This window comes from Littorina saxatilis, unplaced genomic scaffold, assembly GCF_037325665.1.
Source record: "Littorina saxatilis isolate snail1 unplaced genomic scaffold, US_GU_Lsax_2.0 scaffold_250, whole genome shotgun sequence".
Taxonomy (NCBI): domain Eukaryota; kingdom Metazoa; phylum Mollusca; class Gastropoda; order Littorinimorpha; family Littorinidae; genus Littorina; species Littorina saxatilis.
In genome coordinates this window covers 32,501-56,606 of record NW_027126876.1, presented here as the reverse complement: position 1 = coordinate 56,606, position 24,106 = coordinate 32,501, and the positions used below count along the sequence as shown (strand labels likewise).

The window sequence follows — 24,106 nt, the reverse complement described above, 5'->3', positions numbered from 1 at the left end:
CGTTCGCTGTTAGATCGTCAGTCCGGACTGCAGGGCGAAACGTGCTGTCCTCTCCAAGTCCTCTCTGGGGCCGTATAGCTTCTTTTGTAGCGCTGTCTCCTCTGGCCAGGTGGTGTCCCTCAGAGCACTGTGGTATGGACAAGCCTGCAGGATGTGCTCTGCTGTCTGATTCTTGCCACACGGACATAGGGGGGAGGGAACTAGCTTCAGCTTTGTGGCCATATGATGGTTTAGTCTGTTATGTCCAGTGCGGAGTCTGAGTAGGACGACTTGTTCTTCACGTTGGAGCAGGTGGTAGTCATCTTTCTCCGCTCTGGGTTTCCTCTTGTTCTTGAGTATTGTCTTTTTTTCCTTGTACTGCAGCTGGTGGGTTATAGAAACACGAAAATACCCAGCATGCTTCCTCCGAAAACGGCGTATGGCTGCCTAAATGGCGGGGTAAAAAAACGGTCATACACGTAAAATTCCACTCGTGCAAAAAACACGAGTGTACGTGGGAGTTTCAGCCCACGAACGCAGAAGAATAAGAAGTATTGACACTCTGAAGAAAACATCTCAAGAAGATCATGTTTTAACGTAGAGGGAGTCTTATAACAAAGCGTCTTGAAGAGAGGTTCCACTGTATTTGTCATTCGCCGACAGAAGTACGTTTGACGCAACTAAACGACTGACAGCAGAGCCGATTACAAAAACCCATGACAGGTCACAAGAAATGACTTGCACAATGTTCGTCTTCTTCATCACTACGTTGTTTTTGCTTGCTTAATGCACGCCGTGTGTGCAGCGAGCTTGTGCTGTGGGGTCACTACACGAATATATTAAAAGTCCTTATCACCTTCCCAACATGTTCATCCATGCATAACCTTCACTCGTCTATCGCGTCCCGACTACACGCAGTGTCATGCGCCCGCCCGACCGCTTCAAATAGAGAACAAAACTAGATCAGTGCTGTCAGTCAGAATCTGTGTCTGATGATCGTGTTGAAAGGATATCTAAGTTGTTTGTTGTGGCAACCACGGCCAGCGAAAGGAGAAGACAGTTTACTACCAACACTCGTTTGCATGCCATGAATAATCGAGAACTGATTATCAATAGAATCAAGGAAAATGCATTTTGGAAGTGTGAATAGACTGGATCGAAAGCGCTCGTGAAAGAGTCAGTAGCAATAAACTACAGGCGCAAAAAGGAGTAATTTTAGTTACAATTACTTCACGTAGCAGCCGTGGTAATGTTGTCCTCGAGCTGAAAATCTCTCGTTTGATGTGATTCGAGTCTGCGCCTATGGTGGAACAAGCCGGAATAATGTTTAGAAGTGAATGAAAGGCAGTGTGTTGGTAGGTGTAGGTATAACGATATCCAAGCACAAACTAAACTGTCTCTGTGTTGTGGCGTCGCTTACACTTGTCAGGTCAAGACCGAGAGTACATTCCAATTCCATGTAAGTGTTCTGTTTTGTTTTCCATTTTAAGTGGTGACTAGTGTACTTGTCAGATCAGGATCACCAGTACATTCCATTTCCATGTAATTTTCTTATATTATTTCCTTCTAAATGGTGACAAATGTAGTTGTTGGATCAGGATCACCTGTACCTTCCATATATCCATGTAAGTGTCTTGTTTTCTCTCTGCTCAGTGGCGACTAGCATAATTATAGATTGTCAACACGGTATCACCAATTAATAACATTCCATTTTCATGTAAGTTTCCGGTTTTTTTCCCTTTTTGGTGATGACTATATTACAGTCGTCAGATCAGGATCGTGAGTACATTCCATTTCCATGCAAGCTTCTTATTTTATCCCTTGTTCGTGGTCACTAGTATACAATTTAGGATCGCGAGTACATTCCATATCCATGCAAGCTTCTTATTTTATCCCTTGTTCGTGGTCACTAGTATACAATTTAGGATCGCGAGTACATTCCATATCCATGTAGGTTTCCTAGTTTGTCCCGTCGTAGTGGTGACTAGTATACAATTTAGGATCGTGAGTACATTCCATTTCCATGCAAGCTTCTTATTTTATCCCTTGTTCGTGGTCACTAGTATACAATTTAGGATCGCGAGTACATTCCATATCCATGTAGGTTTCCTAGTTTGTCCCTTCGAAGTGGTGAGTAGTATACAATTGTCAGATCAGGATAACGTGTGCATTCCATATATGTATCCATGTACGTTTCTTGATTTTTTCTCTTTGTAGTGGTGACTAGTATAAAGTTGTCAGATCAGAATCACGAGTAAATTTCATTGCCATGTAAGTTTCTTGTTTTCTCCCTTCTCAGAAGAGACTAGTATAATTATCAGATCAGGATCACCAGTACGTTTCATTTCCATGTCATTTTCTTGTTTTCTCCCTTCTTATAAGAGACTATAGTATAATTGTCAGATCAGTATCACCAGTACATTCCATTTCCATGTAAATTTGTTTTCTTATTAATTTTTCTCCCTTCTTAATGGTAACTAGTGAAGTTGTTGGATCAGGATCACGAATACATTCCATCCATGTACGTTTCTTTTTTGTTTGTTTGTTTGTTTGTTTGTTTGTTTCTTCTCCTCGTAGAGATGACTAGTATTAAGGATCCCATTTCTAAGTAGGTTTCTATTGTTCTTCCTTCTAAGTGGTGACTGGTATACAGCAGCATGAATGAATGTCATATTCTTCTTCCTCCTTGTACATGTTATCGCAGTCTCATCTCGAATTTATTCCACGCCTATCATTCTGCTCCCGCTCTTGCCCGTGGTGTTGTTATATTATCCTTCGGTTTATATTTCTTTTCACGATGGATGTTTATACATCCTGCTTATACGCTTCATGTTTGCTGGGCACGTTTTCGTGTGAGATCCTTCTTGCTCGTCATGCGTGTACACATTGTTTTTCTATTTTGGTCTGTTGTGGTGAAGGTGACAACCTTAGCTAGAATTTACCGCAAACGACTTTCCGGGTTTGCTGACAGCACCCACATAAAGTTAAACGTGAATCCGTTTTTCGCCTAGCGTCAAGAGTATTAGTCTCAGATGCATAGGTGGACGTCAGTTAAATTCAACGTCGTCCAAAATATCATCCAATTAAAGATGACGACGAAAATGCAAACTTCGATCTTTCATGGGTCGCTGCACACGGGCCCTGCATGAGCAAGCAAAAAGAACGTAGTGATCACGAAGACGAACATTGTGCAAGTCATTTCATGTCACCTGTCATGGGTCTTTGTAATCGGCTCTGCTGTCAGTCGTTTAGTTGCGTCAAACGTACTTCCGTCGGCGAATGACAAATACAGTGGAACCTCTCTTCAAGACGCTCTGTTATAAGACTCCCTCTACCATGAAACCAACTAGCAAAAATTCATACAAATGTCAGCCACCTCCCACTTTTATTTACTTTGCCTTCAACACTTTATCTCTTTTTTTTTTCTCCTGAATTGAAATTATGTCTATAATATCCCTTTAGTTGCTAGGCTAACAGTAGGACTAAAGCAGCAAAGCCGCATGTAGCGAAATCATGAAAGGTTTGAACACATCTTTGCTTTATGCAAAAGCAGTGTATCAGGATAGGCACGCGAAACATACATTTGGACATACGGGGAGAAAGACAGGAGAAGAGCAGGAGAAAGAGAGAGACAAAGAGAGTTTCTGTATGTCTGTGTGTGTGTGTGTGTGTGTCTGTGTGTGTGTGTGTGTGTTGCTGTGTGTGTGCGTGTGTGTTGCTGTGTGTGTGTGTGTGTGTGTGTGTCTGTCTGTCTGTCTATCTGTCTATCTGTCTGTCTGTATGTCTGTCTGTTTGTGTCTGTACGTATCTGTGTGTTCTACATATGAGTATCTTATCATCGTTTCGTCAATTAACACGTGTATTCCCAACATCATCCTCCAACGACCTCGTCACACTGCTTCACACACGTTCTCGTCTACTCAGCGCTAATCACAACCTCCAGGAGACGGTATCCTTGGACCACCTCCGTGAACCGCTGTGGCACGTAAAAGACCTCAGTCATTCTGCCAAAAGTGCAGCTGGCCGGTAACAGCTAAACACGCGCGACACTTGGTGCTGCTAGCTTTCCAACGGGAGGAAGCGACCAGAATATTTCAGCAATGGGACAATAAAGCATAAAATTGGGGAAAAGTAAAAGAAACGAAGGGACGTACGTTAGAAATCTAAATATAGACATCAACATGCACCGTAAGTGATCTAAATATAGACATCAACATGCACCGTAAGTGATCTAAATATAGACATCAACATGCACTGTAAGTGATCTAAATATAGACATCAACATGCACCGTAAGTGAAAGTTATGGGGAACCAGTCTCCTGGCACGTGACAGAACAAAATATTTACATGAACCAACGACTTTCATCCTCGTTGATTGTTAAAGCCTGATATGACAAAGGCGAAGACCGGCACGGTTGGCCTTGTGGTAAGGCGTCCGCCCCGTCATCGGGAGGTCGTGGCTTTGAACCCCGGCCGGGTCATACCTTAGACTTTAAGATTGGCAATCTAGTGACTGCTCCGCCTGGCGTCTGGCATTATGGGGTTAGTGCTAGGACTGGTTGGTCCGGTGTCAGAATAATGTGACTGGGTTCATGAAGCCTGTGCTGCGACTTCTGTCTTGTGTGTGGCGCACGTTATATGTCAAAGCAGCACCGCCCTGATATGGCCCTTCGTGGTCGGCTGGGCGTTAAGCAAACAAACAAACAAACAAACAAAGGCGAAGTCTGGCTCGCAGTCAAGCTCGCCGCACGAAGCTTGGGCACTGACTTTTCTGTGAAATGTCTTCGCTATGACTTCGCAAAGTCAACTTCGTACTCAATTCAGGACAGCCTGTAGATCTAGACAATCGCGCTCTGCCTCACTTGGATATGATTCTGTCCAACTAACACCTCTTCACCGCTCCTGTAGTACTATCAACTGACAGTTGAACTGTGCCACCCAGCCTCTCCTAACTAATATCTCTCAGACCTCTTCCCACGGTCTGGTACCATCATTAAAATAAGAGTACATGATGCACTCTAGACTTTCCCGCCAGCACAGCTGCATCCTTATGCTAACTAGCCCCACTCTGTACCAAGCTCTGTTAGTGTATGCTGATTATCCTTTATGCTCTACTCTAGTGAATAAACCTATAGACAAGATATTCGTCTGATGTTCTACTGATGTGGCTGAGAGTTTGAACCTATGCAATAGCCTCCGAATACAAACACCAAACACCATACTATTACAGCCATCACCACCAAAGATACTCTTCCCAACGACCACGCCCAGCTAGCTTCGCCCGCCAGCCTTCAAGATGACTCTGCGCACCAGCTTCATGGCCTCGTCGCTCTTCAACAAGCTGAGCCTCATCTTCTCCCTGATCGCCATGCTGACAGCCTGGATCTCCTTCGTCATGCCGGCCTGGGGCTTCACTGGAGACCCGGACAACAGTGCCCGTGGCTATGGCTTGTGGAGACTTTGTGGACAGGGTGCCACATCTCCAGGTTGCAGTGACCTCACTGGCTGGAACCTGGGTACTGTACACACAAGTAGTCTATCTTTGTCAGTGTGTGTTTATGGGTGGGTGTGTGTCTGTCTGTCTGTCTGTCTTTGTTAGTGTGGGTTTATGGGTGGCTCTGTCTGTCTGTCTGTCTGTCTGTCTGTCTGTCTGTCTGTCTGACTCTCGGTATGTTTGTCAGTCTGTCGGTCTGTCTGGTTGTCTGTCCGGGTGTAATTCTGTCTGTCTGGCTTTCTGTCTATCTGTCTATTTGTCTGTCTCTGTCTGTCTCTCTCTGCCTCTCTCTTTCTCTCTCTCTTTCTCTCTCTCTGTCTCTCTCTCTATCTCTCTCTCTCTCTTTCTCTCTCTCTTTCTCTCTCTCTGTCTCTCTCTCTATCTCTCTCTCTCTCTTTGTTGAGGTTTGTTTAAAAACTCATCAAAATCTTAAAAAAAAAAAAATAAGGTTCGAAAATAAAGGGCGCCTAATAATAGATATTGCGACACACTAACCTATATACGTGCTAGCTCTGTTTTTACACACCACAAAATGTGTGGTGTGTAAAAGAGATAGCATATAATGTGCAAAAGAGAGAATACATAATGTGCAAATGTGTTGGGTGGAAAAGAGAGAGCATATTATGCTTATATGCAAAGAGAGAGCACATAATGTGCCAAATAATGGAGGCACATTATTAACCTATATGGTGCTAGCTCTGTTTTTACACCCCACAAAATCCAATAAAATGAGATCTTCAACTTGTTGGGTACATTCATTGACCTCATGATGAAAAATCTGACAAAAAAAGAGGTCTGCCGGCCAGGAGACGAATTCTTCCAATGGGTCTTAAACAGAGGTTCCACTGAAGTAGATTATTCAATTACGGTACTATTGAGTAGATTACTATGCCGTACATAAGTTTATATAACTGAATAATTGATTTATCGTTGATTATAAGCTGAAGGGTAACCTCACGCTTTGAGTTTTGAATAGATTATGATCACAAATTGTGTGTTTTTCAAAATAGTGTCCGTTCTGGTTTCATTGACCGAATGGTTTTTGCTAACCAGGCTGAAGTTTGTCAGAGAGCAAAAGTTAAAGAATAAAATTAAAAAATTTAAAACAAAACGGTTGAAGCTGGATAACTTAACATTAGCCTCTTTGGGGAAAATCATGCCCCTCTCAGTTTGAATAATCAAACTAAAGTTAAAGATATTCCCATAGTAGTACTGTTATTTCCGTTTTTATTTTATTTTGTTTGTTTGTTGTCTTTTCATCGTAAAGGAGCGAGAGATTAGAGATTTCAACCATTAGGGGAAAGTTAGCAGTCTATTTAGGTTCGGGATAGCTTTATCAGAGGGTTACCCATGTAACATCGGCTTCTGTAAAGATTGCTGGTCCTACCAAGAACAAGATCGATTGATTTTGCCGCAATAAAGTCACCCATGCCGTAGTGTCATCGATCATCCTCTATGGGCCTGGCAATGTAAAAAAAAAATCAATAACTTTGGTGCACCAGAAAACAGGCCTCCAGCCAATCAGAAAATGTTGTGTGTGTTTCAGCGTGGTACGGCACAGTGCAGGCGTTCGCCACGCTGGGTTTCCTGGGGGTCAACCTGGCCTTTCTGCTGATCGTGCTGCAGATCTTCGTGGACAAGTGCAAGGGAGCGAACGAGGTCGCATTCTGGAACTTCGTCCAGTGCATCGTCACCGGTGGGTATACACTCTGCCTATGGGAGGGGGAGGTTTGGGGGGGGTGCGGATTTTAGGGGGGGGGGGGGGTAGGGTCTGAAGAAGGAATCGCAGCAGCGAAGTGTTTGTTTTCATTTGCCTGAAGCGTACTGACTCAAATGTGAACGATACAAAACAAACTTAACAACACATAACATATAAATTATGTTCATTTCAGCGTGGTCCATCATATTGGAAATTTAATGATAGTTTGTTAAAGGATCATATCTTTGTTGATGAATTGAATTTGATGTTGGAAGAATTTGAGATACAAGATGAAATAATGTAGGATCACGTAAGATGGGACATGTGTAAGATTAAAATAAGAGAATTTTGTATTCAGTACAGTAAGAAAAAAAATAGATGTAAGTTTAATAGACATGTGGAATTGTTGGAAAATTTGAATAGGATTGATAAAGCCCTTGTTTTAGATCAAGATAATAACGAATTGTTGATGGAAAAAGATAAAGTAAAAGCAGAATTGGAAATTTATTCAATACAGGAAGCTAAGGGAGCCCAAACTAGGTCCCGAATTAAATTCATTGAAGAAGGAGAAAAAAATACAAAGTATTTTCTCAATATGGAAAAAACACGCTCAAACGCGAAAATTATGGATCGTCTTGCTAAAGCAGATGGTCAGGTGATAACAAATCAGGATGATATTTTGACTGAACAAGTACAGTTTTTTAGAAGGAGATACGAAAAAAATATTGAGTTTGATGAAAATTTGGTTGAACAGTTTCTGGATGGTGTTGAAGTTCCACAATTAACAGAACAGCAGAAGACTGGAATTGATAGTCCGATCACTTTAACAGAATTATCGACATCCTTACAAAATATGAAAAACGGTTCCTCCCCTGGATGTGATGGTATTACAACCTCCTTTATGAAGTTCTTCTGGTGTAAAATAAAATACATGGTATTGAATTCCTTTCATGCATCTTTTTTAAAGGGAGAATTAACCGTCACACAAAAACGGGCAATAATGATATTAATTCATAAGGGTAAACAGTTGCCAAGGGACGACCTTAATAATTGGCGACCAATTTCACTATCAAACACTGATTATAAAATATTGGCGAAGACTCTTTCAGTTCGCCTATCTTAAGTTATTTTAAATATTATTGGTGAACATCAGTATGGTTTTTTGAAGGGTCGAACAATTAGTTCAGCGATCCGGCAAATAGACGATTTAGTGTCGTATGTAAACGAATATAATAAACCTGGGTTCCTTGTAGCTCTGGGCTATAAAGCTGCATTTGACACGATTTCCAGAGAGTACATTGTGTATGCATTTAAACGATTTAATTTTGGTGCCGTCTTTGTAAGATGGGTAGAGATTTTATTGTATAAATCGGAAACTTGTATCAATTTTATGGGCTGGTTAGCGGAATGTATTGAATTGAACGCTGGTATCAGACAGGGCTGTTCGTTTTCACCGATGGCCTTCATTCTTGCATTAGAATTGTTGGCCTTGAAAATTCGAAATGATGGTTCAATTAAGGGTCTGCCTCTGCCGAAAGAGACGAATGATAATTATGATATGTTCTTTAAAATATTATTATATGCTGATGATGTGACCCTATTTTTGAACGATATGGAGGAGTTAAAAAACGCATTAACCCTTGTTACCTATTTTTCCAAATTCTCAGATTTGGCAATGAATAGACAAAAAACTGAAATCATGGCCTTAGGCAGTAATAAATATTGTAATGAAAATGAGTGTGGGTTAAGGTGGACTACAAAAAGTGAAGATTTTGGGAATTTATTTCAGTAGCTCCTCATCGGTCTCTGAGATTGAAGAAAACTGGACAAGCCGTATTGAAAATACACGACGCAACATTGTGAAATGGTTTAAACAAAAGTGTAGTATCATGGGGAAAATATGCATAGTGAAATCTCTGTTGTTATCGCAGATTATTTATCCGTTGCAAGCACTGGTAATACCCGAAAAGGTATTGACTGAGATAAATACTTTGTTTTACAGATTTATTTGGAAAAACGATTTTCAAACACTAAGGCATTTGAGAAAGTTAAAAGAAAAGTGATGTGTCAAGAGTTTCCTGATGGGGGTTTAAAAATGATTGATGTCATTGATATGCAGTCCTCTTGTTTGTTGTCCTGGGCGGCAAATTTATTGAACGAAATGCAGGAAAGATGGAAACAGATACCGATACATATGTTTTCAAAGCTTGGTGAAAGGTTGTGTTGCTTCCAATCTAACACCACGGTAAAACAATTTAAAGTATTTGGATTAATTAAAAATGTATTTTGGAAACAAGTTTTAATTTGTTGGTTGAAAAATAAGGACATGATTCAGAGAGCAGTAGGTGGAGAAATGTTATTAAGTGATACGTGTTTATGGAACAGCAGTGATATAATCTATTGCGGCCAAACGCTGTTTTTTAGCGACTGGATTAAAGCAGGCGTTTGTCGAGTAAAGGATGTATCTGTTGGTAATGAGTTTTTGCCCTATAATGTTATGCAGCAGAAGGTTGGATGTAAGCCCACAAGATTTTTTGAATATAGGGTGATTTGTACAGCAATTAAAGCAGCAACACTACGCTCTGCAAATGGAAATGTATGTGGATTCAACGATTTAAAGAATCTGAGTAAGCCTTGTCAATTTCGCAAATTAATTATAAAGGAAAAATATGTGGAGCCGGTTATAGTTAAATTTTGGGAAAATAAATTTGATTTCAGGCCGGGAAAAGAGCAGTGGTTAATGGTAAACAAAGTAACCACTGAAACAAGATTGCGAATGTTACAATGGAAAATATTGCACAATATTTACCCCACAAATATTTTATTGTATAAAATAGGCATTTCCTCGAGTAATTGTTGTACTTATTGTGAGAACGAAATTGATTATATTGAACATTTGTTTTACTTTTTCTCGAAAATTATGTCCATTTGGAAATGCGTTGAGGATAAAGTGAATTGTAAATATAATATGATTATTAAGATTACCGTAAAGAAAGTTTTTTGGGGCGTATTTGAAAATTCACAAAGTTCCAAGGCACCAATAAGTTATGTGAATTATTTGATTGTGATAGCCAAAAAGTGTGTTGGTATTTATAGATATGGTTCCCCTCTGGATATTGTATGCATTTTTGAGAGGGAATTGTTATATAGAAAAGTTGTTTAAAATACATTTAGATATAGGTATATTTAAAGTAGAAACATTAATATAAAAAGCAGGGAAAAAAAGAAACAAGTCGCGTAAGGCGAAATTACTACATTTAGTCAAGCTGTGGAACTCACAGAATGAAACTGAACGCACTGCATTTTTTCACAATGACCGTAGTCCGCCGCTTGTGCATAACGGAGTGAAACTGACGAGCCTGTTCAGCGCGGTAGTGGTTTCGCTGGGCTGCATCCAGCACGCTTTTCTGTACCTCTCTTCGTTTTAACTTTCTGAGCGTGTTTTTAATTCAAACATATCAAATCTATATGTTTTTGGAATCAGGAACCGACAAGGAATAAGATGAAATTGTTTTTAAATCGATTTAAGAAATTTTATTTTAATAATAATGTTCAGAGCTTGTTTTTAATCCAAATATAACATATTTATACGTTTTTGGAATCAGAAAATGATGGAGAATCAGATGAACGTAAATATGGATCATTTTATAAAATTATTATTATTACAATTTTCAGATTTTTAATGACTAAAGTCATCAAATAAATTTTAAGCCACCAAGCTGAAATGCAATACCGAAGTCCGGCCTTCGTCGAAGATTGCTTGACCAAAATTTCAATCAATTTGATTAAAAAATGAGGGTGTGACCAGGGGTGGGCACAATATCTTTGCTTGTAGCAAAAGTAATATTGTTTGTAGCAGAACTTGGCGCGAAGCGCCAAGTCGACGGCGCGAAGCGCCTAGTTTGCTAGGGGGGTCCGGGGGCATGCCCCCCCGGAAAATTTTTGAAAAAAAGGAAGCAAATGGTACAATCTGGTGCATTCTGAGGGTGATAATTGCCAGTTTCTGGCAGCAGATTTTGTCACTGATTTTTGTGGAAAATCGCCTGTTTGCCCCTTAACATACACTTAACATACCAGTCAATACACTTGGGCATACACCTGTTGGTACCCACTGTAAATTCAGTAGCAGAAGTAGTATTTCTGCAATAAATTTGATTGCAAAAGCCTTGTTGCAGTTGTAACGAGACACGGAAGAGGTGGCCCATCGTTTTGAGAATCTCCCAATTGCATCATTTCGTTGCCAATCCCTGTGAATCTTTTTCTATTAGCCCCCCCCCCCCCCCCCCGGCTCTTTCCGCTTTAAGTTTATTCAGTGCCTTTTGTTATCAACTTCCCTACCTGTCTCCCTATAACGGCAGGTGCAGATTTTACGTTGTTTTGGGATTCCCCTTCTGGCTTCACCCCCCCCCCACCCCCACCCTGCTCCTCCTCCAGTCCTTCCAACACGAGCGGCAACCGGAATTAACTCAGAACGAAAAACAGATTCTGCACAACAAAGAACAGATCTATCACAATGATTCAATGTCGGTCAGTCGACCTTCAACAACAAGTTGTCTGCCAGGCGCCTACATCAAATTGAAATGAAAGTGAAGAAGAAGAAGCAGTGAAGATGCTAGAAGAAAGCCACACCAAGCGTGATCACCGGGCAGATCTGCATTGGTACTTTGCATTTTAGATTGAAGTACAACGGCTAACAACACATTATGAAAGCCGTACCTTTTGAAAAATGAACGAATGTCCAGCGTTTTCCTTGCGCTTCGGGCGCTTTCTTCGTTTTCCCTCGCTTCCATCTTTGAAAAAGACGCGATACGACTTTTCCAGACTTCAGAACAGAAGAGTGCCAAAGAGTGCTCGATATGGTCAGGCTACACACCACCGATTGATCAGCCTTGGAATCAGCTAAAATAGATCTGGGGAAAAAAACACATAGCAAATTTAAAAAGAGCACTCTGTCGCAACTTGTCGCAATTTCGCCTATCGCAAAATCGGCTTCCCTTGTTGCAAAAAAATGCGACAATGCGACAGGTGCCCTCCCCTGTGTGACAGTGCCGCCTCAACTTTTACAAAAAGCCGGATATGACGTCATCAAAAGTATTTATCGAAAAAATGAAAAAAACATCCGGGGATATCATTCCCAGGAACTCTCATGTAAAATTTCATAAAGATCGGTCCAGTAGTTTGGTCTGAATCGCTCTACACACACACACGCACAGACAGACAGACAGACACACACACACACACACACACACACACACACACACACACACACACACACACACACACACACACACACACACACACACTCATACACCATGACCCTCGTCTCGATTCCCCCTCTATGTTAAAACATTTAGTCAAAACTTGACTAAATGTAAAAAGATCAATGAAGAAGGATGCTCCTCGCCAACAACAACAACAACAACAAAAAAAGGCAAAAAAGAAAGGGTTGAAGCAGCCTGCATGCAACTGAGATCAAAAAGAAACGAAAATCAAAACTTGACTAAATATAAAAAGAAGAAAAAAAAAGTCGCGTAAGGCGAAAATACAACATTTAGTCAAGTAGCTGTCGAACTCACAGAATGAAACTGAACGCAATGCAACGCAGCATGACCGTATACTCGTAGCATCGTCAGTCCACCGCGCACGGCAAAGGCAGTGAAATTGACAAGATGAGCGGAGTAGTACTTGCGCTGAGAAGGATAGCACGCTTTTCTGTACCTCTCTTCGTTTTAACTTTCTGAGCGTGTTTTTAATCCAAACATATCATATCTATATGTTTTTGGAATCAGGAACCGACAAGGAATAAGATGAAGGTGTTTTTAAATTGATTTGGACAATTTAATTTTGATAATAATTTTTATATTTTTAATTTTCAGAGCTTGTTTTTAATCCAAATATAACATATTTATATGTTTTGGGAATCAGAAAATGATGGAGAATAAGACGTACGTAAATTTGGATCGTTTTATAAAAAAAATGTGTGTTTTTTACAATTTTCAGATTTTTAATGACCAAAGTCATCGATTAATTTTTGAGCCACCAAGCTGAAATGCAATACCAAACCCCGGCCTTCGTCAAAGATTACTTGACCAAACTTTCAACCAATTTGGTTGAAAAATGAGAGCGTGACAGTGCCGCCTCAACTTTCACGAATAGCCGGATATGACGTCATCAAAGACATTTATTGAAAAAATGAAAAAAACGTATGGGGAGAAACCCAGGAACTCTCATGTCAAATTTCATAAAGATCGGTCCAGTAGTTTAGTCTGAATCGCTCTACACACACACACAGAGACAGACAGACACACACACACACACACACACACGCATACACCACGACCCTCGTCTCGATTCCCCCCTCTACGTTAAAATATTTAGTCAAAACTTGACTAAATATAAAAAGAGAACTTTTTTTCAAATAAATATTAAAAAATTAAAAAAATTGGCGTACTTTTTACTTTTTGGACAGTGTGACAGCGACTGGAATACTTTTACCTTAAGATAAACAACTCACATTATCCTTAGTTCCCTTGTGTTGTTTACAAGATTTCAAGCGTCATCAAAAAGATTAAACCAAGTTAGCATCAAATCTCACATTTTGAAGAGAAAAATAAACATTACTTACTTACTTACTTACTTACCTAATTAATCACTTAGTCACTTATTTATCTATTCATTCGTTCATTCGTTCGTTCGCTCGCTCGATCGTTCGTTCGCTCGTTCGTTCGTTTGTTCGTTTGCTCGCTCGTTCGTTCGCTCGCTCGATCGTTCGTTCACTCGTTCGTTCGTTCGTTCGTTCGTTCGTTTCTTCGTTTGTTCGTTTGATCGTTCGTTCATTCATTCATTCATTCATCCATTTATTTATGTCTTTTCATACAGCTGTCTGCTACCTGATAGCCATAATCGTCTTCGCGGCTGAGTTCGACAGCACCTACCGAGCCAATCCCCTCATAAAACAGGAGCTGGGCTACTCGTGGGGTCTGGCCATTGTGGCTCTCGTGGTCAACGGCATTGCCGTCACCATCTTGCAGTTCATGGAGGGCAGGAGCGCCCTCTAGACCGGAAAGGGATTATGTCCCCTTGTGTGGCCGCTAAAGCGTTGTTAGTTCATCCAAGAATCTTTTTTTTACATTTTTAAAATAGTTTTTTAATAGTTTTTTTAAAGGTTTGTATTGTGGTGGTTGGGAGGGGGGTAATTACTAACCCCCCCCCCCTTCCCCCACCAATGATTTGGATTGTGTGTTAGTTCGACCCGTGGAAAATCTATATTCACCCATGATCAGTTTTGTCAGGGTACTCCCTACGGATGATTCAAGTGCTACTTTTAGCCAATCAAGCGGTTGGACTCTGCGGAACAGCTGTCACACGATCCTACTGTGGGGAATGTTCAGTGCTTGACTTTTACAAATCATGTGCCATTTCTTTCGTATATGTACATGGAGCAAAGAAGAAACGTAATATCAATTTAGGGATCGGACAAGTGTTACTTTTGAGGATTTATTTCCTTTATTGTCAAAGTTCATGCTATACAACTTCAAATCTGAGACTTGTGAAGTATGTTTGATTGTTTCCAAGTCAAGGTCTTGTTTGCTGTGAACCATTATCCTATGTAAAAGCCTGCCCGGTGCTGCGATGGTGGACCAAATCGTTTACATGCGAAGGACTGTGCCTTTAAGCCTTTAAGACTGTTTACAGACAGCTGGAGAGATTGGCCCAGGATCGGAGTGCCTGGCGAGCTCTTGTTGGCGGCCTATCCCCCGGACTGGGTCAAAGGCATAAGTAAGTAAGTAACTGTTTACAGAGAAATCCCAACTCAGTGGTATTGAATAAGGAATAGTAACATTCTACCTTTTATTGTATTTGTCAGACTTGATTGTACCAAGTCCCTACACATGTTGTAATGCGCTTAGAGCCAAATATTTTTGTTTTTTGTAAGAGATTGGCGCAATATAAATACACTTTATTATTATTATTATTACCTCCCACACACAAAATTGTAAAAAAAATTAATGAGAGGAAACAAACTCACATGTGAATGAGCGTAAACGTTCGCAAGGAATTGTTACACTAAGAACCTTGGCAAAAGTTCAAATAGGCTTAAATGTTATCCTTCAAATTTGCCCCTACAAAGTAACTAGCCGGTTACCGTCTGCCTCACGTCCAGTTAGTCTTCGACATTTTTCTCACAAAAAAATACGGGCTTCCAAATCCAAATTATTACATGCAAGAAGAAATCATGGAGGAAGATAAAAGACAATTGTAATTACGATATTGCTCTTCTCATTTTAACACACGTGCTATTTCTGTCCATTATTTTAGACCACAAGAATGACGATAATTAATGTTGTTTTACGTCCTCACGCGGTAAAACCATCCCGAAACACAAGGTTGACGACAGTACCCTTCTCATTTCTACACAGGTGCTCTTGCTGTCGAATCCTTTCAGGCCCACACAATAAATTTCATTTTTGCTGATGTGTTTTTAAATGTCTCATTTTCTACTTTTGTTAATGTCCTGTGAATGTGAGTGTGAGCAATTGTTCTATTCATGTATTATCTACTGTATCTATTTTGCTGGAAAAGCAGACGACTGTGATATATCCAAACATGTAATGAATATTTTGAAGGAACATTGCTTTCTTTTTGGTCTCTGTGTTCCTCAATAGCAGTGTTCACATGCAGATTATGTACCTTTATGTATACTAATTTGCTTGCTGGACTTGCATCGGTTAAATTTTGTCGAAGAAGACTTTATCATAATGGTTGTTTGCTGTTCCATTTTGTAACTGAACATATAATAGGTAATTTTCATCTCTCTATTTGTTTGAGTATTGATTGATTGATTGATTGATTGATTGATTGATTGATTGATTGATTGATTGACTGATTGATTGATTGATTGATTGGTTTGTTTGCCGCTCTGTCTACCTTTACATCTTATATTACCCAATATTGACGGACTGTGTGAAGATATCTTCTGCTATGGTCTGTTGAGACAGTGATATCAAAATCGAGACTGGAGGTCGATTTTTTTGCATCCTTCTTCATTTGTCTTTTTTTCAATCACATCAAGTAATCACAAAATATTTCTCAACCGGCCTGGCTCTCATTTTATCCGATCAATTCATGAGATTATAATTATTCCAGAGAACAAACATTTTCCAACAACGTATCAGTCAATTATCGGCAGGTATTACCGGTTGCCAATATTAATTCCCAAACTTTGCCGATTTTTACCATCAAAACGACGAACGTTTCAGGGAAACATACCCCTTAAATACAGGCATTGTTTCGCACCTTACATTATTTTCTTCGACATAAATTTGTTGCACTGTGCAAATGATGTAAAAAAAAGAAAGAGAAGTTGGAACGGATACACATACATCCTCTCCCCCCCCCCCCCCCCCCCCCCCCCAGCTCATTCTCCGAACCGTGTGATAAAGTAATTGTGATTGTACTTAAATGCTTACCAGACTCAACTTAGTGATACTTGTATTGTTGTTGTTTGATACCAGCATTATATTTCTCTTAGTTTAGTTCTAGAAGAGTATTGTACGTCCAAAAAAAAATAGAAATAAAAATGAAATTGAAAAAAAAAGAAATGGAAAATTGTTTCTGTTTAATTGATTTTGTCGGCATGACTACCGGTACTATCCTACTCGTGAGAACAAAAATGTACACTTCCTTAGATCTTCTCAAAACGTTTGTGCGCTCCGGGCTTCCTTCCATTCCCACACATACCAAACATCAAGAGCCTGACGGCTTTTTTGTCTTCTCAATTGATGTTGTGTGAATGTTAGGAATGCGTTCGGGGGAAAAGGTCCGTCTTTGCATAGAACAGTTATACAGTGTTGATTGTTGGTGTGAGACCAAATGGAAAGTTGCTCTTATCCCATGTAACATTCTTGACAGATCTGTGGTGGTTTACACGTTCGTTTACATGGGAGAGACAGTAGACTGTAGTGTGTGTTGACGCTGTATAGTTCAAGTTGTTCAAGGGAAACAACTGATTCGTCGTTCTGAAAAAATGTGTTAAAATCAAGTGTGTTTGTGTGTGTGTGTGTGTGTGTGTGTGTGTGTGTGTGTGTGTGTGTGTGTGCGTGCGTGCGTGCATGCGTACGTGTGTGCGCGCGTTCGTCGTGAATGTGCGTCGGCGCGAGTGTATGTATCATGTGCGTACTTGCACCTGTCTGTCTGTCTTTTTTTCTGTTCGTCATTTTGCCGGTTTTTGGTTTTTTGAATACAAGGATTTGAAACGACGCATCGTGTCTTATGTTATATTCCTTGGAGAATCGATGGAAAAATGGTCAATAGTCGTAACATGATTATCTCTCTTACTTCCTGTGACACGTTAGAGAACATCTACTTGACTAAGTAAAGCCACCTCTATCACTCGGTCACGAAATGCGGTCACATGAGATGGCATGCTGTAAGTGTTACCTATATCAAACGTATCGCCATTGCATTAGGTACGTGAGACTGCATCATTCTTCAACATGGCCCTGGGAACAATGCCACACACAACGCCGTTACACCTAATCGTCATGTATTCACACCGTATACCGTGGTTGCACTAGACAAAGAGAGAGAGATATATATTGTGTACACCAAATCGGCACAGACAAGCAGATATGCCACACATAACGCCGTTACACCTAATCGTCATGTATTCACACCGTATACCGTGGTTGCACTAGGCAAAGAAAGAGAGATATATATATTGTGTACACCAAATCGGCACAGACAAGCATATTTGATTTTCCATACCAATTTGGAACATACCCAGAGGCGGACACAAATAGATTCTTGTTTATTTCTTTAAAATATCTTCGGCGGTGTGCAACCGATTGCTTCGGGGGTGTGCAACCAGAAAAACAGAGACTTCGGAGATGCGCAACCGACAAATCTTTGAATGTCTTCACAGATTCATGACATAAGACGCTCCTGCACCACTTTAAATCATACCATCTGACCCAGATGTCAAGAAATGACCATAGATCACATTACAACCGCGTGTAGCCTTTCTCATGTGCTTGCATTTCCTTAGTAACTGCGGAAAGTCAAAATTTGCACATAATGCGCTTGAAATGTGTAAATACTTGAAGACCAACGTTCACAAACACATTGAAGCAATGAAACAAATCGATGATATGATGCTATGACACCTTAGGCCAAAGTACAAACAGTAGTTTTGTGATGATATGTCATTAGTGAGGAATTACAGGTGATGTTGTGCAGAAACTTACGTCGCGTGTCTCCCTTCGGACAGACAAATACGGGTGCAACGCTTCGGACAGATTTGCCTAGTGCAACCACGGTATACGGTGTGGTATTGGTGAACGTGGTATCAGGAACATTGGAGAGAGAGAGAGAGTGTCTGTGTGTTTGTGTGTGTGTGTGTGTGGAGAGAGAGAGAGTGAGAGTGAGTGTGTGTGTTAGAGTGAGTGTGTGTGTGTGTGTGTGTCTGTCTGTCTGTCTTTCTGTCTGTTTGTATGTCTGTCTGTGTCAGTGTGTGTCTTTCTGTGTCTGTCTGTGTCAGTGATTCTGTGACTGTGTGTCTATCTGTGTGTCTGTATCAGTGCGTCTGGGTGTGTGTGTGTGTATGTCTGCCTGTCTGTCTGTCAGTGTCTCTGTCTCTGAGTGTGTGTGTGTGTGTGTGTATGTGTGTGTGTGTGTGTGTGTGTGTGTGTGTGCGTGTGTGTGTGTGTGTGGGTGTGTGTATGTGTGTGTGTGTATGTGTGTGTATGTGTGCGTGTATGTATGTGTGTGTGTGTATGTGTGCGTGTGTGTGTGCGTGTGTGTATGTGTGTGTGTGTGTGTGTGTCTATCCGTCCGTGTGTCAATCTGTCTATGTGTATGTGTGCGTGTGTGTATGTGTGTGTAGTGTGTCTATCCGTGTGTCCGTGTGTCTATCTGTCTAAGTGTATCAGTGTAGTTGACGGGGATTATGTGGCAGGGATGAAAGAGGGTTGAGAAGGACAATCACGGAATGTTCTCATATGAGTTGACCTGTTTAACATGTATATCTTTACATCGAGATCAGCAGGTCCCCGTGAGTACCAAGGTATCGGTGTAGCAGTTTCATGAGCAGGGCTGAAAGCATCGGTGTCGTAAGATTTATGTGTATAGTTAAGACTAGAAACAATACACATTTAAAGGCACACTCCTACCCGAGAGAAGAGTTCACCATCTGAAAGTCAAGGAAACTTGGTATCTTTATTTCAAACGGATAGCTGCTGATTGAGGCATGACTGAAAGCGCTGGTGGCTCCGTGCATCTGGACGTGACAAGTTCAGTAACTTTAACATGGAATTAGACCATCCCTCCTCTTGGACATCTACCAAAAATCAACACCATGACTGCTTGCTGTGTTGAGTAAAAGTGTTTTGATGAATTGATATGTTAAATCGTTCGTTCATCAAAAAAAATACCCACTGTGTACAGATCCAAAGTACACAGGCTGTTCATGTTTGTTTAAGCGGACGGAGGGAGTGATCTTATTCCGTGTATGGAGAAAAAAATTAAAAATTAAAAAAAAAAATTTAAACTTTAAAAAAAAAAGCCTGGTCAAAGCTGAGATGGTGAGCCGAACTGTGTACACTTGTAGTTATAGCCTTTAAAGTTCAGTCGAAATGTGTGATCTGCCAAACAAACTTAAAGGGTCTTCGTAATAGTACTACCAGTATGTCTACTTAAAGGGACTCGACTGGGTGGCCGAGTGGTAACGCACTTGCGCTCGGAAGCGAGAGGTTGCGTGTTCAGGCCTGGGTCAGGCCGCAATTTTCTCCCCCCTTTCCTAACCTAGGTGGTGGGTTCAAGTGCTAGTCTTTCGGATGAGACGAAAAACCGAGGTCCCTTCTTGTACACTACATTGGGGTGTGCACGTTAAAGATCCCACGATTGACAAAAGGGTCTTTCCTGGCAAAATTGTATAGGCATAGATAAAAATGTCCATCAAATACCCGTGTGACTTGGAATAAAGTCAAAAAATTCCATCTCACACGGCATTAAGTCTCAGGAAACATGAATACACGCATGCAGGAAGAAAAAAATATGGGTAGCGCCGTATGTATGGCAGCTCGCTTTCCCCGGGGAGAAAGCACCCCGAATTTTCATGAGTGTAACCTCACTGGACTGTAAATCTTATCCAATCCAATCCAATCCAATCCAATCATCACCATTAGTATACTTGTGTCACATAATTAAACGAAAGCATTTCATTGAATAGAGGAGTTCGCTAACAAATTCCTCCATTTCCAAAGTGTGCGGATGTGAATATAATGATGAGCCGAATCGTATTCACTGGAAGAAGTATGTCTTTGAACACGATACGTTATTTGTATTTTTGACCAAAATATGACATTTTACACAGATCGAGACAGTCAGTGTTCCTCCAAAACTGTCGAGATCTGTGTAAAATGTCATATTTTGGTCAAAAATACAAATAACATTTATGTATCGATCGATTCTGGTTGGAATTCTTTTTAGTTTTTACGATTGAACGGACACAAACATGCACTATTATGTAGTCTCGGCTGGCCGCCTAAATATGAAGGTTTTTTTAGGCCTCTGACGTCACATGGCTCAAAGAAGGGAAATCCAATGTTCAATGGATACATCATCAGTATTTATCAGTTCTGTTGAATGTACAGTGGAAGACACCTACTACTCCGTTCATTTTGAAACAAACACTCCAAAAAGAATATTCTTCCGCCCACAAATCCAACACTGTTTGCCTCACAATATACTTACTCCTTGCAACTTTTCCTACTTGTTCGAAATATTCAGCTGACATGATTTGTTGCCAAAACCCAATATATAAATCGTTGGTTTAAGTACAAGAACAGTGTCCGAAATTCAAGGAAGCTGTTGCGAGTATCCAAACTTTGCATATGAAGAGAACCGGAGCTGTGCGTTGAAACTGAGGTAAAACCATTGTTAAAAAAGATAATTTTGACTTTTAGAAACTATATGCATTCCGTAAAATTTATTTTAATCTTCAAGGGACATAACTACACGACGGACTGTAACTGAGACACATGTCGTTCAATTTTGGACACTGTTATTGAATGTTACTGATTTTTGAATTTTAAACCGACTCAATCTGTTTGAACTTCCAACATTCTTTTTTTCTGACGAAATCTTCCGTCAAAGACCCTTTACACTCCACACCCGCAGTACTTCACGCAACTGACCCCAGCCCCACAATGTGTTCCTCTGCACCCTGTGTCTGCATGTACGCTCGTTAGATGACACTGGCGATGTTAGCAGTCCCCCGTCATTGAATGAAAAACAAGAACAACAAAACATTTGGATGGTGAGACAGCGGGCATAGGATTGACATCTAAGCTGGGGGAGAAAAAAAAGTGCAGCTAGCTGAATCAGTGGTAAGTGTTCTTTGGAAGTGATTTGTTGTATTTTGACACTCATTGTTTGATTGTTTCTCTTTCCTTATGTTATTCTCTCTCTCTCTCTCTCTCTCTCTCTCTCTCTCTCTCTCTCTCTCTCTCTCTCTCTCTCTCTCTCTCTCTTTCTCTCTCTCTCTCTCTCTCTCTCTCTCTCTCTCTCTCTCTCTCTCTCTCTCTCTCTCTCTCTTTTCGTTCTTGTACATCGTATTCCCGTTTCTCTCTATCTCTCCGTCCATTTGCCTGTGTCCCACTGTATTCTTTCCCTGTGACATACATTTTGAACTCAAAGCCATGACGTTCCCTACACAAGGCTTTGATAACGAACGGATAAGGGGCGTAACTCCTTAGTCATATTACAGTTAAAAATTCAAAGCGGGTCGGCTTCACTCAATTTCTTGGCATCAGAGGCTTGACATAAATTAGGAAAACAAATGGTTGGACCCATCATGGACCAACTAAAACGCTGTAGGGCAGAATTAATATTTTGATGGTATTTTTCAACGTTCTCAGCGTCACTGCAGGAAGTGGCGTTCTCAGCGTGCAGAAAGTGAGAGTCAAGTCCCTTTGTATCAACAACGAAAATCTTTGCATCTTTGAATGAATCGAAACTTCCTGCAGTGACGCTGAGAACGTTGAAAAATACCATCAAAATATTAATTCTGCCCTACAGCGTTTTAGTTGGTCCATGATGGGTCCAACCATTTGTTTTCCTAATTTATGTCAAGCCTCTGATGCCAAGAAATTGAGTGAAGCCGACCCGCTTTGAATTTTCAACTGTAATATGACTAAGGAGTTACGCCTCTTATCCGTTCATTATCAAAGCCTTGTGTAAGGAACGTCATGGCTTTGAGTTCAAAATGTGTGACATATGGGAACATATGAATGTCCCTCCTGCATCAAATGGTACTAAATGTTCACTATTGCGTTACAAACCCGTCGCGTTGCGGTTGACGTAAACATGTCCGTTACGCGACCTCGTGTATAATAAATATAGATTATTTATGCTAATAAAACAAAAACATAGCAATATTATGCATGCTTAAGTACCTACGCGCGCGCGAAACAAACACGCACGCACGCGCGAAACAAACACGCACGCACGCACGCACGCACACACACACACACACACACACACACACACACGTACCTAAAGTGTGGATGGTTACCTAAGAGGCGGCACTGGGTGTAGTGCCTTTCTAGTGCACTTGCACTACAACAGCACTGGGTGCAGTACTCGCTCCGGCATCGAAGAATTTTGCACTAAAAAATGCACAAAATTTGACCTATTTCGTCGCCTATAGAGGACGGAAAGAATGTCATTTTGAACATTGTTATGACATTCTTTCCGTCAAAAAAGTCAATTTAACGGTGTTAAATGAAGCGACCATCCACACAATTAGGTTGTCATCCAGAGTTTAGGTTGCCATCCACGTGTGGATGGTTGCCTTATGGTGATTTAGGCAACCACACCTGTGGAAACGGGGGTACACACACACACACACACACACACACACACACGATTCTACCATGAGACGCGACAGACTCTATCAACACCTCACACTATGTTTTGTTTTCACTGTGGTGTCGCCTGAAGGCATCACCATCGTCGTCACTGATTTCGCTTACAGTGTACCTCCCTTATCACGTGCAAACGTCACGTACGCCGTTACGGGTCTGTCCAGGGTGGATACGAGCATCCTCCACTTTAACACATACCAAAAATCAAGTCTGTCGGCTTCCTGTGCAAAGTTGGATTTTTTTGTTTTTTTGTTTTTTGGCTGAATTGATTTTGCACATTGACTGTCAATTTTTAATTCATTCATCCAAAACGTTGTGTTCTACGTAGAAAGCAGCCAGGCTGTGTGTGTTGATTATATGTCGAGGTGGAGGTACACTACATTGGGGTGTGCACGTTAAAGATCCCACGATTGACAAAAGGGTCTTTCCTGGCAAAATTGTATGGGCATAGATAAAAATGTCCACCAAAATACCCGTGTGACTTGGAATAATAGGCCGTGAAAAGTAGGATATGCGCCAAAAATGGCTGCGATCTGCTGGCCGATGTGAATGCGTGATGTATTGTGTAAAAAAAATTCCATCTCACACGGCATAAATAAATCCCTGCGCCTTGAATATGTGCGCGATATAAATTGCATAATGTTTTTTTCAAATCCCTGCGGAATACGCGCGATATAAGCCTCATATTGATTGATTGAAGGATGCTTTCATCCCATGTCAAAATCTGGATGGAGCTATGGCGATTTATTAAATAGTTTACACAAGGGAAACTAAGCCTTTAACGTCAGTTTTAATCTGTATCATTTGGACACCAACACGGCAATTTGTTCACTGCTATACACTTGCTAAACAAACACATTTTTATTAACACAAACTCCACAAATTTATCTCATTGACAGTACCGTACACATGTTGCTGAAAGCTTTGAATCAAACTAGGGGTAAACATCAAACGACGCCGGGATATTTTCGGACGTAGATAGCTTGCTTCAACGTTTGTGTCCTCAAT

General features: G+C 40.7%; 1 protein-coding gene across 1 annotated transcript; it reads left to right on the top strand.

Annotated features, from left to right (window-relative positions):
- The first annotated feature begins 911 nt into the window (after window positions 1-911).
- LOC138955375 (uncharacterized) lies at window positions 912-17,433 on the top strand. Its single transcript, XM_070326988.1, has 4 exons — window positions 912-1,438; window positions 5,210-5,495; window positions 7,020-7,169; window positions 14,052-17,433. Exons 2-4 carry the CDS (start codon window positions 5,276-5,278, stop codon window positions 14,228-14,230), a joined length of 549 nt encoding a protein of 182 aa, XP_070183089.1. The 5' UTR covers window positions 912-1,438; window positions 5,210-5,275; the 3' UTR covers window positions 14,231-17,433.
- Window positions 17,434-24,106: the final 6,673 nt, after the last annotated feature.

Coding starts and splice junctions, on each gene's coding strand:
- LOC138955375 (XM_070326988.1), top strand. CDS start 5,276: ATGACTCTGCGCACCAGCTTCATGGCCTCGTCGCTCTTCAACAAGCTG. Junction 5,496..7,019: donor CCTCACTGGCTGGAACCTGG/GTACTGTACACA, acceptor TGTGTGTTTCAG/CGTGGTACGGCACAGTGCAG. Junction 7,170..14,051: donor CGTCCAGTGCATCGTCACCG/GTGGGTATACAC, acceptor CTTTTCATACAG/CTGTCTGCTACCTGATAGCC.